We start from the raw sequence: 14175 nt of genomic DNA, 5'->3' as shown, positions 1-14175 counted from the left end.
AACTCGCGACAATGTGACCAATAAGCAAAGGGGTGACGGTTGTTACGACATATTTTGTAATCGTCACGTATTAATTTCTTTCACGACGATTAGTATTCTTTTTTCCCTTTTGTGGTGATCCCTTAACCACCTATATTTTCCTATTTTCCCCTCCGTTTTGCATCGGCTCAACCACCTCATGTTCCTTTTTAATCCCCTTGTGAATTCCACTCACATTTCACCCTAACATTTCATTCTCTCCGAACCTCTATTCATCGTGCTCAATCCCTCTCAACCTAAACCCTTGCTCAACCTCACCCTTAGTTATCGTGACACTCTCGACCTTCAAAATGTGATCCTCTCCGCTCCCATCCCCCGCTAAACCGTTGGTTAACCTTGTCATCGTTGGTGGTTTCGCATTGCCCCTGTTCGTGGCCTCATTGCTTGCTCGTCGGATTTCGTGCTTCGCCTATTCGCGCGTGGCCCCGTTCTTGTTCATTGGATTCCATTCACCTCATTGTTCATGTCATGACCATGTTGCCATGATCGAGTACAACATCATCACCTTTTGTTGGAGTTCGACGTCGCTGCCCTGTTTGGGTTCAACATCATCACTTTGTTTCGTAGCCTTCCTCTCTCTCACATCACCTTGTTGCTGCTGTAGGTACATTTATTTTGGTCTAACTCCTCACTCATGAGAATTGTTTAGGGGATTAAGTTCATGTGTGCCAGTAGTTTTATTTTTTTTGGACAGGTTTATATGAGTTGGGCCAAGTTTGTTGAAAGTGCAAGCAGGCTAACTTGAGGGTTTCATAGTTTGATATTCACATTGTACTGGGTTCACGTTAGCCAGGGATGGTCTGGAAAGAATACAATTTTGATACTCAAATGATAATTCATACGCCGTATCTTTTAATTTGTAATGTTTCGGGATAGTCATTTTTGCTTCTCATCTATTCTGTCAGTTAAGCTAATTTTCCTAATGTTAATAGTAATTCTGAATAAATATATAAAAAGTTGTTTGGAAAGGAAAAAGAAACAGGTTAGACAGGTTTGGCCCCCCCCATAAAACATCCATGGACACGTCTTTATCAAAACAAAAAAATTCACATGTTTTCTTTTTGGTACGTACATCGGAAAATACATATGCTTACATATTCTATTTGAATTATATTGTCTGAAGGAAATACTTATCTTACAAAGTATACATGATTATCATAAAAGGTTGGAAACTAATATTTTAATGTGCAGGGAAGAAATTTAAATCTAGCCTAGTGTCCCGCCAAGTAAAAAACCGATTAAACCCAATTAAATTAAAGTATAAACCTTAAACCACACAATACCTCCATTTATAAATAAAGTAAAATTAGCATGTAGGTTATTTTCATTACCATCAGAGGGCCTCACCACCTCCTTGGCGTGGGTGGTGGCAAGAACAAGAACCACGAGAGCTTTGCTTCATGCAGGTGGGTCATGGGTGGAGAGTGTGAGAGAATAAGATCCAAGAGAGACGAGTATATGAGAAAAAAAGTCGGTGGTTGAGTACACCCAAGAGAAGTGGGAAAAAATGAACTTGCTTCGTCGATTAGGTACATGAGCAAAGTGCGCGCGTGATGAAAGAAGAAATCAACAATGGGGAAAAGGGAGAAAGACGAAGACACGTCGACCATCACATGTTAGCTTTAATGCGCGCGTGATGAGAGAAGAAATCAACAATGAAAAAAAGGGAGAAAGACGAAGACACATCGACCATCACATGTTAGCTTTAATGAATGAATCCATCAGAACTGTTAATAGTTATTCCTCTCGTCTTTTACATTAAGACCTATATATTTTGTCAAGTATTTCTTTGGACAAAGAGGGTCAAAGTAAGTATTGAATACATACATAATTTTTTGTTTTGGTTAAAAACATGAAGGAGGTTAGGCTGATTGGGCCCCCATAAAACATTCCAGGGACAAGTCTTCTTCCTGAAAACAAAAAAAATTCAGAAACCATGAAAAAGGAAGTAGCCCTTTCTTTTCTTCAAAATAAAAAAAGAGGAAAACCTAGGCAATAAATAGAGAAGGTGTCACGCATTACGAAAAGGAGGGAGAGATAGAAGAGCATACAAAAACCCTCTTTACTCTTTTCTCTTCTTCTCATCCTTCTAGGGTTTTAGCTTCATCCTCTTCGTTCTCTTTCTCTCGTATCCGCAATGAGCAACGACAGAGACACCTTCAACATTTCTGATCTCACCTCTGGTACTCAATTACTGCGTTTTTCATCTTCAATTTCATTGTTGATTCATTGTTTATATATTGATTTTGATTTTTTGTTTCTTCTGGTGTAGCTCTCAATGAGGAGAACAAAGCAGACCTTGTCAATGCTCTCAAGGTCAGTATCTTCTTCACTATTACTCTACTTTGATCTTCAATTTGTGTTTATTTTCAATGAATTTTAGATTAAGATTTGGATTTCTCATGTTTTATTTGCTATTTGCTTCATTGATTTGATTTGTTGCTGTTTTTTTTTTTGAATGCGTAATTTGATCAGAGCAAGATTCAAAGTCTTGCTGGGCAGCACTCTGATATTCTAGAGTCCCTTTCACCAGTTGTCAGAAAGAGAGTTGACATTCTCAGAGAGATCCAGGTATATTTTAAGTTCCTTGGATCTCTTCAATTTTTTGTGTTGTGATTATATTTTCTATGTTTTGTGTCTTTTTTTCTCATTTTAATTTGGATGATACTATTTGTATTTGTAAAATGTTGTCATATACATACATATAATATAAGTAATTGATACATGTCAATTTATTACATATAGATGAAGATAACATTGTTATGTTTTGGACCGTCGTCCTTCGTATTCGTATTTGTTGTGTGTTTGTTTTTGTCTATTAGCTCTTCATTTTTTTTCCTGATCTTACAGGGTCAACATGATGAATTAGAGGCAAGTTTTTTTGAGGAGAGAGCAGCACTTGAGGCAAAATACCAAAAGCTGTATCAACCTCTTTACAGCAAGGTAATATTAGCTAGTTGGTCTTTCAATGTCATAAGCTATGGCTGGAATGTGTAGCATGGTTTAGTTGCATATTTTTCTCCTTCCAGCATGCTTTATTCTTTTAATCAGTTTTATGACTTAAAAATCATGACCGTGTATTTTGTTTTATACTAATGTATACGTAATATCTTCGCCTTTAAGTTTTAACTTATCATGACTGGATGCAGCGCTATGACATTGTCACTGGTGTTGCGGAAGTTGAAGGAGTGGAAAAGGAAACCTCCCCTGATACAGAAGAGAGTAAAGGTAATATTTGGAAATATCTCTTCTTCCCTTTGTCAGCTTTTGCTTTTTTTTTTTTATAGCTAATTCAACTCTCTACTTGTATAGAGAAAGGAGTGCCTGACTTTTGGCTCACTGCAATGAAGAATAATGAAGTGTTAGCTGAGGAGGTTCGTCAACTTGTGTTCAACAATTAACTTTTTTTCATCTATGTTTATATAAATTTTGCAACCTAGTTTCATGTTGAGTTATCCTCTCATTGCTTCCTGACAAAATAGATTTCGGAGCGTGATGAAGCTGCTCTCAAGTATCTCAAAGATATCAAGTGGTTCAGGGTAGAAGACCCGAAAGGATTCAAGCTTGAGTTTTACTTTGATACCAATCCTTATTTCACAAATACTGTCTTGACTAAAACATACCACATGATTGATGAGGATGAACCTATATTGGAGAAGGCAATTGGGTATGCTGTTCTTTTTTGCCATTGATGTTACCACTGTTTGTTGTCATGTTAGTTTACAATCATGTTAATAGGGGTTGTTTTTTTCTTGAATAAATTGTTTGCTGCTTTTTTCTTGTAGGACCGACATTCAATGGCACCCAGGCAAATGTTTGACACAGAAGATTCTTAAGAAAAAACCTAAGAAAGGTTCAAAGAATGCTAAGCCAATTACCAAAACTGAAGACTGTGAAAGTTTCTTCAATTTTTTCAGTCCACCACAAGTTCCTGAAGAAGATGAAGACATCGATGAAGATATGGTATTGATGACCTTTTTTATGAACATAATAGTAGAAACAAAATTATGGAAGTAGTTATTTAGGATTTTTATACTACTGCTGTACAGAAAACAAGTTGTTTGCAAAAAGTAATTAATTTTTTTTAACAGGCTGAGGAACTTCAGAATCAGATGGAGCAAGACTATGATATTGGGTGAGTGTTGTTCTTCTTATTTTTGTTAAACACTCCATCCTTGACTTTTGAATGTATTTTGATGGATTGTCTGATACTTGTTTAGGTCGACAATAAAAGACAAGATAATTCCCCATGCTGTATCATGGTTTACTGGGGAGGCCAATCAGGGAGAGGAGTTTGGAGAATTGGATGAGGATGAAGATGACGATGATGATGATGAAGAGGAGGACGATGAAGAAGATGAGGATGATGATGAGGAGGATGAGGAAGATGAGGAAGAAAGCAAGCCTAAAACGGAGGTATAGTATCTTAGTTGCCTTGCAGTGCTGAAACTCTAATTTTTTTCTGAGGTTTGAATCTGAATGAATCTTTTTCCTTTTTTTCGGTTCTTGACCTCTCCTATGGCGACAATTTCAAATTTTGCTCCAGTCATCTGCACATAAGGTAAGATATTCTGATTTGTGATCTAAGTGTAGTGGTATATGTTACTGATACATAGATATGTGATCTTACTCTTGATATTATTTTTCTTTTTAATTTGTTGGACTGAAATTGACATGCATGATTGATTTCTATGTATATCTTCAGAAGGGTGGAAGAGCTCAGCTTGGTGATGGTCCTCAGGGTGAGCGACCTCCAGAGTGCAAGCAGCAGTAGAAGTTCATTAACGCAGAGGGTGAACCATGCAATTGAGTTTCATTTGTGTTGGAGAATGTCTGAAGAGAAAGTGGGATTCATGTGGTTTTTGTTTGCTCAATTCAATTTTTTTTACCAAAATCTTAGTAGTCTAAAATTTAAATCCCTTTTCTCCTATTTTGCGCCAGTTTGGGGAGAATGTCGTTATTTATATAGGTAGGATGCTGTGTTTGCCATTTTGCTTGAATTTGTATGTGGTCTCGTATACTTGAAATATATATTTGGTGGTGCCTCTTCACTTGGTGCTTTCTCATTGCTGTTATCGGCTTCATCAAAGCTGTCCTATTAAGAAATCACGGATCAGCTTTGTTTTGTAAGTCTATTAAATTAAATTTGAAGTATTTAAGCGAATTGACATTAATTCTTTAATTTATAATGTTCCAGGCTTTATTTATCCAGTTGCGTAATATCTAGTCATGTCATGCTATGGTGTTATTTGATTTGGTGAAGGGTGTAAGTAAGTAGGTTGTATGGGGTTACAAGTTTTAAGTAACTTCCTTTTATTTTCTTGTAACCCCATACATGGGCATGAAACTAATGAAATTAATTTGCTTATTGACTGACGTGTTATTTATTCAACGTGTAGAAACGTTGATAATTTGTAATTTTATTTTTTGTCTACGGTATTGGTATATTGTAAATTTGTTATCATATTTACTTGTTAATTAACAAGTGATGGATTCTGTAAAAAAAAAACAAATGATGGATGCTTCAGTTTTAGGTTTTGTGCAGGAACTATTCATGTAACTAAAGAAGCTTCAAATAAATAAATTTATGTCCTGAATGAAAACAGTTTAGAATCTAGTGATAACTTTTTTTTTCTCTATGAATGTTCTAACTTTTTTTTTGATGAAAGTTGTGAAGTGTAACTAAAGCAAGTACTAATCAAACTGTTGATAGATTTCAAAAATAGAGATTAATGGATATGCATGTTCCGTGTAAAGAAGTTTTACACTGACGTTCAATCACATTATGTCACATAGGATTAAGTTGTTACAAATCTTTTTAATTTTAATTAGTAAATTAATAAATTACGGAAAGAAGTTTTACACTGACGTCCAATCACATTATGTCGCATAGGATTAAGTTGTTACAAATCTTTTTAATTTTAATTAGTAAATTTATAAATTGCTGATGTTGCGGAAATCAATTGAGTGGATGTGTAAAATAAATTTACATTTTCAGTGCACCTCTCATTTTCTCTCAAAAATATTATACTGTTTTTTTTGGGTACATAAAATATTATACTGTTGATATAACTATTTAATATTTTAACGGCTAAAATTGTAATATGTCATTAAAAATACTTTGTTTACACCAACCTTTATTTCAGCAACCTCTTCTCCCACCAAATAGTAGTGTCTTTACCGCCACCACTTCTCTTTATCTCCGATCCAACTCATTTTTCAACTATTCTGTGCAATAACTTGTTCTACTTATTGTTGTTTTGGGTTGTTCTTGAATGTGAGAGCTATTGAATAAACAACAATGAGGGTGATTGCGCATTGTCAAGCCTAGCACGAGTCATACATGACCTTAGGCTTCTCCACAACAAAAGCTTGTTTGCGTTACTTCGAGATCTTCATTGATTTGTCATTGCCTGACAACTTTCATTGTTGTAAGTTGTAACCACCATCAAACATGTTTTTGTTCGACACTTTCCGCTACAACCACTATTGCCTAAAACTTCCATCATCTCATCGCATTGACGCTCGCCATCGTCATTGTCTACCTACACCTCCATTTCGCCATCGCCACACAAGACCTCGATGGTGGAACATGTTAAGTGGTGGTAGAGGGCGAAATAGCGATGGTGATTGCGGGGTGTATAACAATGATGAAGGGTTTAATAAAAAGAGTTAAATATCTATAAAAAAAAGCCTAAAGTAAAGGATTAATTCTTTCCTATGTAACAAAAAAGAGAGAGTAAAGGACTAAAGTCAGATTATTCAACAACATAATTTATTTTTGGTCAAAGAGATCAATACAATACATTGATTAAAAGGCCATAAACCCAAACTTTACAAAGACTGTGTGTGTGACAGTATTGGGTTGGAAACTGAAAAGGGAGGGAAATGAAACACCCTATGAGATCGAAACCCTAATAAACAAAACCAAAACCAAAACCAAAACCCACCAAGTTCAGTGCAGTGCAGTGCAGTGCAGAACTGTGTAGTTCACTCCTCCATGACTGGCATGCATCCACATAAATTCAATTCCATTTTCCTTCACACTTCACTGTATAAATAAGTATTCAGGTGACAACTTTCAAGCTTGGAACGCGCTCTGCTTGCTTCTATGGCGAGGCTGTTTCGGAACACTATCCTTCTCAGTCGCTCCCTGTTCGTCCCTCAGGTGAATACAACACAACACGTGCTTTCTTTATTTGCAATCTCCTCTTTTATTCAATTAGTTGATTGATTATGTTTATGCACGCACAGTGATCACTTTTGGTTACCAAACATGTCTTCACTGAAATGAAATTGGTACATACTCAACCATTCATTGACATATTTTTTGCCTTCATTTTCAGGGCTTTAAACTAGGAATATGTGGCACTTCACAGGCTTTGAGCTTTTCATCTAAAGGTGGTTTAATGAAACTCTCTTGCTTTATTCCCTTCTCTTTATACCTGAAATTGAAAGATGATATAGTTTGGAGGAGTTAATTTATACTGAATGGTCATTTATGCGAATCAACATGCAAAACGATTATCATATGCTTTTGAAAAATGTGAATTACTAGCTAAAACCCAAGTTTTAAACTGTTGGTTGCATGATTGTTGTGTATTTGAATGCCTGCCACTAAGCCTGGTCACATTTGACTTAGGAGTTTCTGCCGTTTCTTGTCGCAAATTTATCTCGCTTTTCTTTTTTATACTTGTAGTCCTACTATGACTAATGTGAAAAAGGTAGAAACAAATGAGTAATAAGAGATTGGGGAGAAACATGTGGGGAGTAGCATGAGAGGATGAATCAGCACAGGCAATTGTGTAACCTCATGCCTACGTGGCAGGATGGGAGGGAAATCAGGAAGGGGGTTGGTTATATGGTTAGGAATGAGGAAAGAAATGGAGTAATAGAAGGGGGAAGAGGCAAAAGAGAGAGGGAGGAAAAATGGATGGAGGAACCAGGACTGGTACAGGCCTATTATGTGTGAGAAAATGAAAGAAAATGTTCAGATTGAGTTTACTTTTGCTGGAAATGACTTCATGAATTAAGTATTTTACAATACAGACCAGAGATAAATTTGTAGTTTGAGAATGAGGGGGCTAACTTTTTAACTACTTAACTATCTCCCAGCTTAGCTGATTCAGCAAAAGTTTGGTTATAACAAACTTTAGTCACTACCACATATGCATAGTTACTCTAGTAAGGACTCTTGAATTGCCTACGGGCTACGGTATTTGTATTTACTTGTTCAGAGATTTCATACCAGTTTGATTTCTTGCCTACCTCTGCTATTGATTTCAGTAGCAGATTTGTTGTAAATATTGCACTATTTCAAATCATTCTGCTCTAGTTTCCTATGTTCTTTCAGTTTTTATTGGAGTTTGTACCAATTTGAAGTTAACAAGATGTTGACAACATTTTCATTTCTACATACCTGAAGGTAGAAGGCGCTCTAAATCTGATGGAAGTGACTCAGGTGAAGAGAACATGTCTAAGAAAGACTTGGCCCTTCAACAAGCTCTTGATCAGATTACTTCCGCATTTGGAAAAGGATCTATTATGTGGCTTGGTCGCTCTGTCTCACCAAAAAATGTACCTGTTGTGCCTACTGGTTCTTTTGCTCTAGATTTAGCACTAGGAATTGGTGGCCTTCCAAAGGTATACCTAGATCCCTGCATGAAGAAGTTTCTTGCTCACTTGTCACATGTGGATAAACTAGAACCTTTTTTAATGTATCTAATGGTTACTACTTACTGGTGATAAAGTTTCTATTTTTCCCACCCTTTTTTGTTTTCCTTTTACATTGAGTTTTGTCTATTTCCTTGCAGTCGATTCTATCTGCTACGATGAAGAAATAGTCTATATCAGTTGTTTATAGTTGTTATCATTGGTTAATATTCACGACTCATTATTTTGGTTGACAGTTTCTTACAGATAAAAATGTTTCTGGGTAAAGAGTCATTGTTTGGCTTTCATTTTCCTCATGCATGACACCCACACACCCACACGCATGCACACGTACCGCACACGTACTCATGCTAACTATTATATGTAATTGTTTGATGTTTGTAGGGACGTGTTGTGGAAATATATGGTCCAGAGGCTTCTGGAAAAACTACTCTTGCTTTGCATGTGATTGCGGAGGCACAGAAGCAAGGAGGTTATCTCTATATGCTACTTGACAATGATAATTGTGATGTGTAATGCCTTTTGGTTGTATTGGATATAGGATCTAACTTATTTAGATGTGAGATTGAGTCATGTGCCATAACCTTAACAACTATCATTCTTTTAGTAGTCATGGACTCGTGATTGATTAAATCCCCCCCCCCCCCTACTTAGTTGGGGACTTGGGGTAATACTTTGCATGGACTTCTTAACGAATGCTAAACCCTGGTTCTGAGGAGGACCTTTAACTAATATTATTTGGAAGTGGCAAAGTTGCGATTTAATTCTATAAGAGTTCTCATTTTCTATATCCTTATTTCTACGATGTGCCAGTAATTTGTAGGTGCTACGCTGCAAGCTGATTTCCAGTAGTAAATAGGGTTATGTCCTGTTCTTCACTTCTCGTTACTTTACTAGAGAATGAGAAAAGCATATTTTTTCTAATTTAGGTGTTGACTTTTGCAAAAACTAACCAACCGCATGAAGTGTGTGTGAGCGTGATGCTAGCATTTCTCATGTTTTAAAAGTGAGTTTAGACTTTTCAAGAATTGATTTTATTTGAAAGGTAAAGTAGAGTCACTCTTTAAGTGTAAATATAAAAATATTTTGTCAAAAAATTATTCTTCATACACCCACAACCTATTCTATTTTCCTTGAAAGCTAAACATTTTCACTTCTTTCAAAATCAATTCTACCCAGCACAAAATTGATTTTATTAGTCAAAATTAATGCCAAACGAATTCATTTACTTTGGGACCCCATTTTATTTGCCGCAGATGGGAATTGGGGAGTAAACAAACATGCACTTCAGCACTTGTGGATAATCTCTTCAAGGGTTTTGTAGTTGCTCTATGTGGATATTGATTTGTTTGTTTCATGCAGGCTATTGTGCCTTTGTTGATGCTGAGCATGCCCTAGATAGGACACTTGCAGAGTCTATTGGTGTGAATACCAACAACTTGCTTCTCTCACAACCAGATTGTGGTGAACAAGCTCTTAGTCTTGTGGATACCTTAATCCGTAGTGGTTCAGTTGATGTAATTGTTGTTGACAGTGTAAGAGTATGGAGCTCCTTTTCTTTTGTTTATGTTTATACTTTTTTGGCTGTCATTTGTTTATTATTGTACTGGTAGGTGTATTAATACCCTTGTCTGTTGAAAGACTGAGTAAACCAGGTTATGAATTTCACACTTTCAGCTAGACTGATTTCAGCCAATCACCATTTACCATTGAATTTTACCTAGTTTTTTAAAATACTCATCCACTCATCCTACAAAAGGTATTCAATTTGATATAAGCATGTGTTGGTGGATTCATATATCTAATTCTTGTATTTCCTTATGCTTATCACCTGTATATATAAAGTTAAGGGAGCATGAGATATGTGATTTAGAAACTGAAATCTTGTTCTAGAATGTTCGCATTTTTTTACCAGACTTGGGGTTAACTTTTGTTCATTCTTTAATTAAATAGTTATATTTTGCATTTTGTCTTCTTGAACCCACATTTGCACAGACTTGAGTTTTATATAAAGGTGGAAACTGGAAAGAATGAGTAAAATTTTAGTCTTCCTCTTTTACCTTTCTTCGTACTTCTCCCATTTGTTTTTATTTTAACTCCATGCGGTTTACATTCTGTCATTTAAATCTTGTTTCATTGGTTTAAATATCTCTTATGCTCTAGGTCTTTGTCTACTAACTTTTTGCAGTCTTTTCTCTAATAGGTGGCTGCTCTTGTTCCTAAAGGTGAGCTTGATGGTGAGATGGGTGATGCTCACATGGCAATGCAGGCTAGGTTGATGAGTCAGGCACTTCGAAAATTGAGCCACTCTTTGTCGCTTTCTCAAAGTATATTGATTTTCATAAACCAGGTACCAACTAAAGTTGTTAATTGCAGTATTGCAAGTTTTCATTTGGTCACATTGTGAATATCATTTGATATTAACCTGAGCTATTTAGCACGTATAGGAAATTTTTGTGTTAGTCTGTCCTCCACTAATTTCATCTTGGTCTATGACTATGTTTCCTTGACTTATGCTGAGCAAAGTTGTTTTCACTTATCATCTATTGGTTGAGCCAATTTTGTGTTCATTATTACAAGTTCCTCTATTGTCATTCATATGTTCTTTGTGGATAACTGGATAATATTGAGCTTCTTCTCCAATTCTGTTCTGCTTCTCTACTCTTGCTAATGTAATTGCTTGTTCCAGTTCATCCTTTTTTATGCCAGTAAATGCAGAATTTAAAGCATGACTTTAATGTTTAACCTTAGATGCCAAAAGATATATTCTACATCCGTCTATTTTTTTTTAAATATGAAATTATTTAAAAAAATATAAGGAACAAAATAGTTGGAGTTCATTGCTAATGTAGTCATGCAAATATCAGAGCCTCAAACTCTAAAACTGAGGTGGGATTGTGTGTTTTTTATTTTCCAGATTATCTGAATTGCTTATATATAGTAATTGTTTACTGGCCATATGCCAGTGAACCTAGCTTGTAAACTTATGTTAAGTTGCACTTGGTCTGCCAGGTATAGATCTGATTAGATGTTTTTTCGAGAGCTCTTTGATCCCAAGGCATGTTAATAACTTGCATGATATAATCCTTCACTGTTGTGTGTATCATCTGTAAGAATATATATTCTTTTGTGTATTTATCTATTTTCTTTTGGATATGAGTACTCTTGTTCAGATTACCAGAAATATGTTATTGTCTTCTCATAAACGAAAATCATTTTTACAGGTGAGGTCTAAGATTTCTACTTTTGGGGGATTTGGTGGGCCTACTGAAGTTACTTGTGGTGGTAATGCCTTGAAATTCTATGCTTCTGTGCGACTTAATATCAAGAGAATAGGATTTGTCAAGAAAGGCGAAGAGGTATTAATCTATTTATTCTTCTACTGTCATCCTTCCTGCTTTGGTATTGGCATGTACGTCCAAATGTGAACTTAGTTGACTGGAATCAGCAATGTTCTGTTCTGAAACAGGCTTTCTTTTTTAATCTACAGATCAGGTTGCATCATTTGGTTGGTATGTTTTGGACAAAACCATTTTACATGTGTTTGTTCATTGGTTATTGATCTAATGATGTCCTGTGTAGAAACTTGAGTTTTTCCCTGTTTATCTAGGGTTGAACTTTTTCCCCTTTATCTTTTTTATGTGATCCCTGCTTGTTCAATACTAGGGTGAAACCCGTGCGATGCACCGGTCCTTAATTAATTGGACAATTCTGTGGTTGATCATGTAAAAATTGATCAACCCATGAACTTCGTTTAATCTTTTATGGTTTTTGTTTCCATAGATTATAGGAAGCCAGGTTGTTGTCAAGGTTGTGAAGAACAAGCTTGCACCTCCATTTAAAACTGCTGAGTTTGAGCTTCAATTTGGCAAGGGTATATCTAGGAAAGCCGAGATTATAAAGTTGAGCTTAAAATACAAACTCATCACCAAAGCTGGTTCAATGTATTACTACAACGAGCAGAGTTTCCGCGGCGGGGATGCTCTCAAGGATTTTCTGGCTGAGAATCCTACTGCATTGGAAGAACTTGAAATGAAGCTCAGGGAGAAGCTTCTCAATCCTGAAACAGAAAAGGTGCCAGAGTCAGATAGCGGAGAAGTCCTGGAAGAAATTGCAACCCTTGATTCTACTGACGAAGAAACCGCAGTTGTTGTAGAAGCATGATTTAGTGAAGTATGACTCTTTTCCCTGCCTCAATCTGGAACCACATGATTGATGTAAATGAAGAAAGCCCTTAGAAGGGAATAGGGATGCTTACATGATACCTCAGATGCTTCACTCCTGGAATCTCATAATTGAATTTGGTTCATCTAAAGAGGTTGGTGCACATTAGAGGGTAATGTATGGAGTTATAACTATTGATTGGGAAATTAATAGATGAGACTGACAAAGTTGTTCTGATTTTCCAACCCTTAGTGGAGTCAAATTCTTCATCATTCTAGCTTGTTATTAAATGTTTAGGTCACTGCACCCACCTGTAAATTAATTTTTTGTGTCATTTTATATACGCCTGAGTCATATGGCACGTGTATGGTGACAGTAAAGGACTAACTGGTTAGAAAGTAATGTCCTTGCTCCAGAGTATAGTAATCATCAAATTTTTGTAAGGATTTTGCTGTGCAAGATTGCAAGCTGTGCACATGTATCTCATTGGAATCTTTGATATCTGTGATGTGCTTCCTTTTATCCCTCCGTTCTAGTTTATTGTGACCATAATTTCATAACAGGAGCGATATGAACTGGATTGGATTTTTCATGTTGTGAATCGAACGATTTAAAGGCACTTCATTATTTTTCATACAAGATTTGATTTAAATGCTCAATTGATGGTTAGGATAAGCTATATATTGTAAGTTATTCTATCAATCTATACTAATTTAATTATATGTTTGCCAAGTGTTCACGAAAAAAGCCTCAAAAACAAACTTAGGAAGTCAAATGTATTGTTTTGCCTTAAGAACTCTCAAATGAACATTAAGGATGGAGGAGCCTGAGGTCTCCTTCAATTGGTCTCACAATCATGGAGGCAGTTGGGCAACATGGTTGATGTATGTTGTAGCTTTAAATTACATTTGTGAGCGTGCATGGCGGATGAATCTGGGCGCCTCTTTCTACAAGTGGCTAACTCTCATCAATGTGTGTTTTTCCGACTCGGATTGGGCTGGACCTGCTTAGGTCATCTTCGTGCAATCTGGTTGACCGAGTAATCCATAACTATTCACATCCCCTAAGGTTGAGTCAAGAAATGATGAAGAAACCTTAGAATTATGCTTAAAACTCAGTCAGCTAGTGCTGATCTCGGCTGCAACTACAACTAACTATGGTGACGAACCATGACGGTCCACTACATGATAGTTTATTCTTAACCTGTCTAGCCTATCAGTGTGGGTTTTATTTTAACGAGTAGTAGAGTTAAAAACAAATAGGATAATATATACATTTTTTCCTTTTTTTTAACTCCCT

At 36.1% G+C, this 14175-nt stretch overlaps 2 protein-coding genes across 3 annotated transcripts; both read left to right on the top strand.

The window, feature by feature from the left end:
• The first annotated feature begins 2052 nt into the window (after window positions 1-2052).
• On the top strand, window positions 2053-5221 carry LOC130714230 (nucleosome assembly protein 1;2). Its single transcript, XM_057564126.1, has 12 exons — window positions 2053-2222; window positions 2312-2355; window positions 2515-2610; window positions 2890-2982; window positions 3189-3267; window positions 3352-3413; window positions 3522-3706; window positions 3825-4002; window positions 4131-4174; window positions 4260-4455; window positions 4586-4600; window positions 4745-5221. Exons 1-12 carry the CDS (start codon window positions 2177-2179, stop codon window positions 4811-4813), a joined length of 1107 nt encoding a protein of 368 aa, XP_057420109.1. The 5' UTR covers window positions 2053-2176; the 3' UTR covers window positions 4814-5221.
• A 1655-nt stretch (window positions 5222-6876) lies between these two features.
• LOC130714482 (DNA repair protein recA homolog 3, mitochondrial-like) lies at window positions 6877-13379 on the top strand. Of its 2 annotated transcripts, none has more exons than XM_057564376.1 (8): window positions 6877-7207; window positions 7386-7440; window positions 8465-8682; window positions 9097-9184; window positions 10075-10253; window positions 10916-11062; window positions 11937-12071; window positions 12496-13379. In XM_057564376.1, exons 1-8 carry the CDS (start codon window positions 7151-7153, stop codon window positions 12874-12876), a joined length of 1260 nt encoding a protein of 419 aa, XP_057420359.1. In that variant the 5' UTR covers window positions 6877-7150; the 3' UTR covers window positions 12877-13379. The 2 variants fall into 2 exon arrangements, with proteins under 2 accessions (XP_057420359.1, XP_057420361.1); XM_057564378.1 differs by having other exon boundaries at window positions 6878-7207; window positions 10075-10247.
• The last annotated feature ends 796 nt before the right edge of the window (window positions 13380-14175 follow it).

This window comes from Lotus japonicus, chromosome 4, assembly GCF_012489685.1.
Source record: "Lotus japonicus ecotype B-129 chromosome 4, LjGifu_v1.2".
In the NCBI taxonomy this organism is placed as follows: Eukaryota; Viridiplantae; Streptophyta; class Magnoliopsida; order Fabales; family Fabaceae; genus Lotus; species Lotus japonicus.
The sequence above is the reverse complement of the archived record's forward strand: the minus strand, read 5'-3'. Positions and strand labels throughout refer to the sequence as shown.

Bases quoted from the DNA above. Each gene is read 5' to 3' on its own strand.
- LOC130714482 (XM_057564376.1), top strand. From the start codon at position 7,151: ATGGCGAGGCTGTTTCGGAACACTATCCTTCTCAGTCGCTCCCTGTTC. The intron at 10,254-10,915 runs GTATGGAGCTCC...TTTCTCTAATAG, and splicing joins TTGTTGTTGACAGTGTAAGA to GTGGCTGCTCTTGTTCCTAA. The intron at 11,063-11,936 runs GTACCAACTAAA...TCATTTTTACAG, and splicing joins TATTGATTTTCATAAACCAG to GTGAGGTCTAAGATTTCTAC.
- LOC130714230 (XM_057564126.1), top strand. From the start codon at position 2,177: ATGAGCAACGACAGAGACACCTTCAACATTTCTGATCTCACCTCTG. The intron at 2,356-2,514 runs GTCAGTATCTTC...TAATTTGATCAG, and splicing joins ACCTTGTCAATGCTCTCAAG to AGCAAGATTCAAAGTCTTGC. The intron at 2,611-2,889 runs GTATATTTTAAG...CTGATCTTACAG, and splicing joins ACATTCTCAGAGAGATCCAG to GGTCAACATGATGAATTAGA.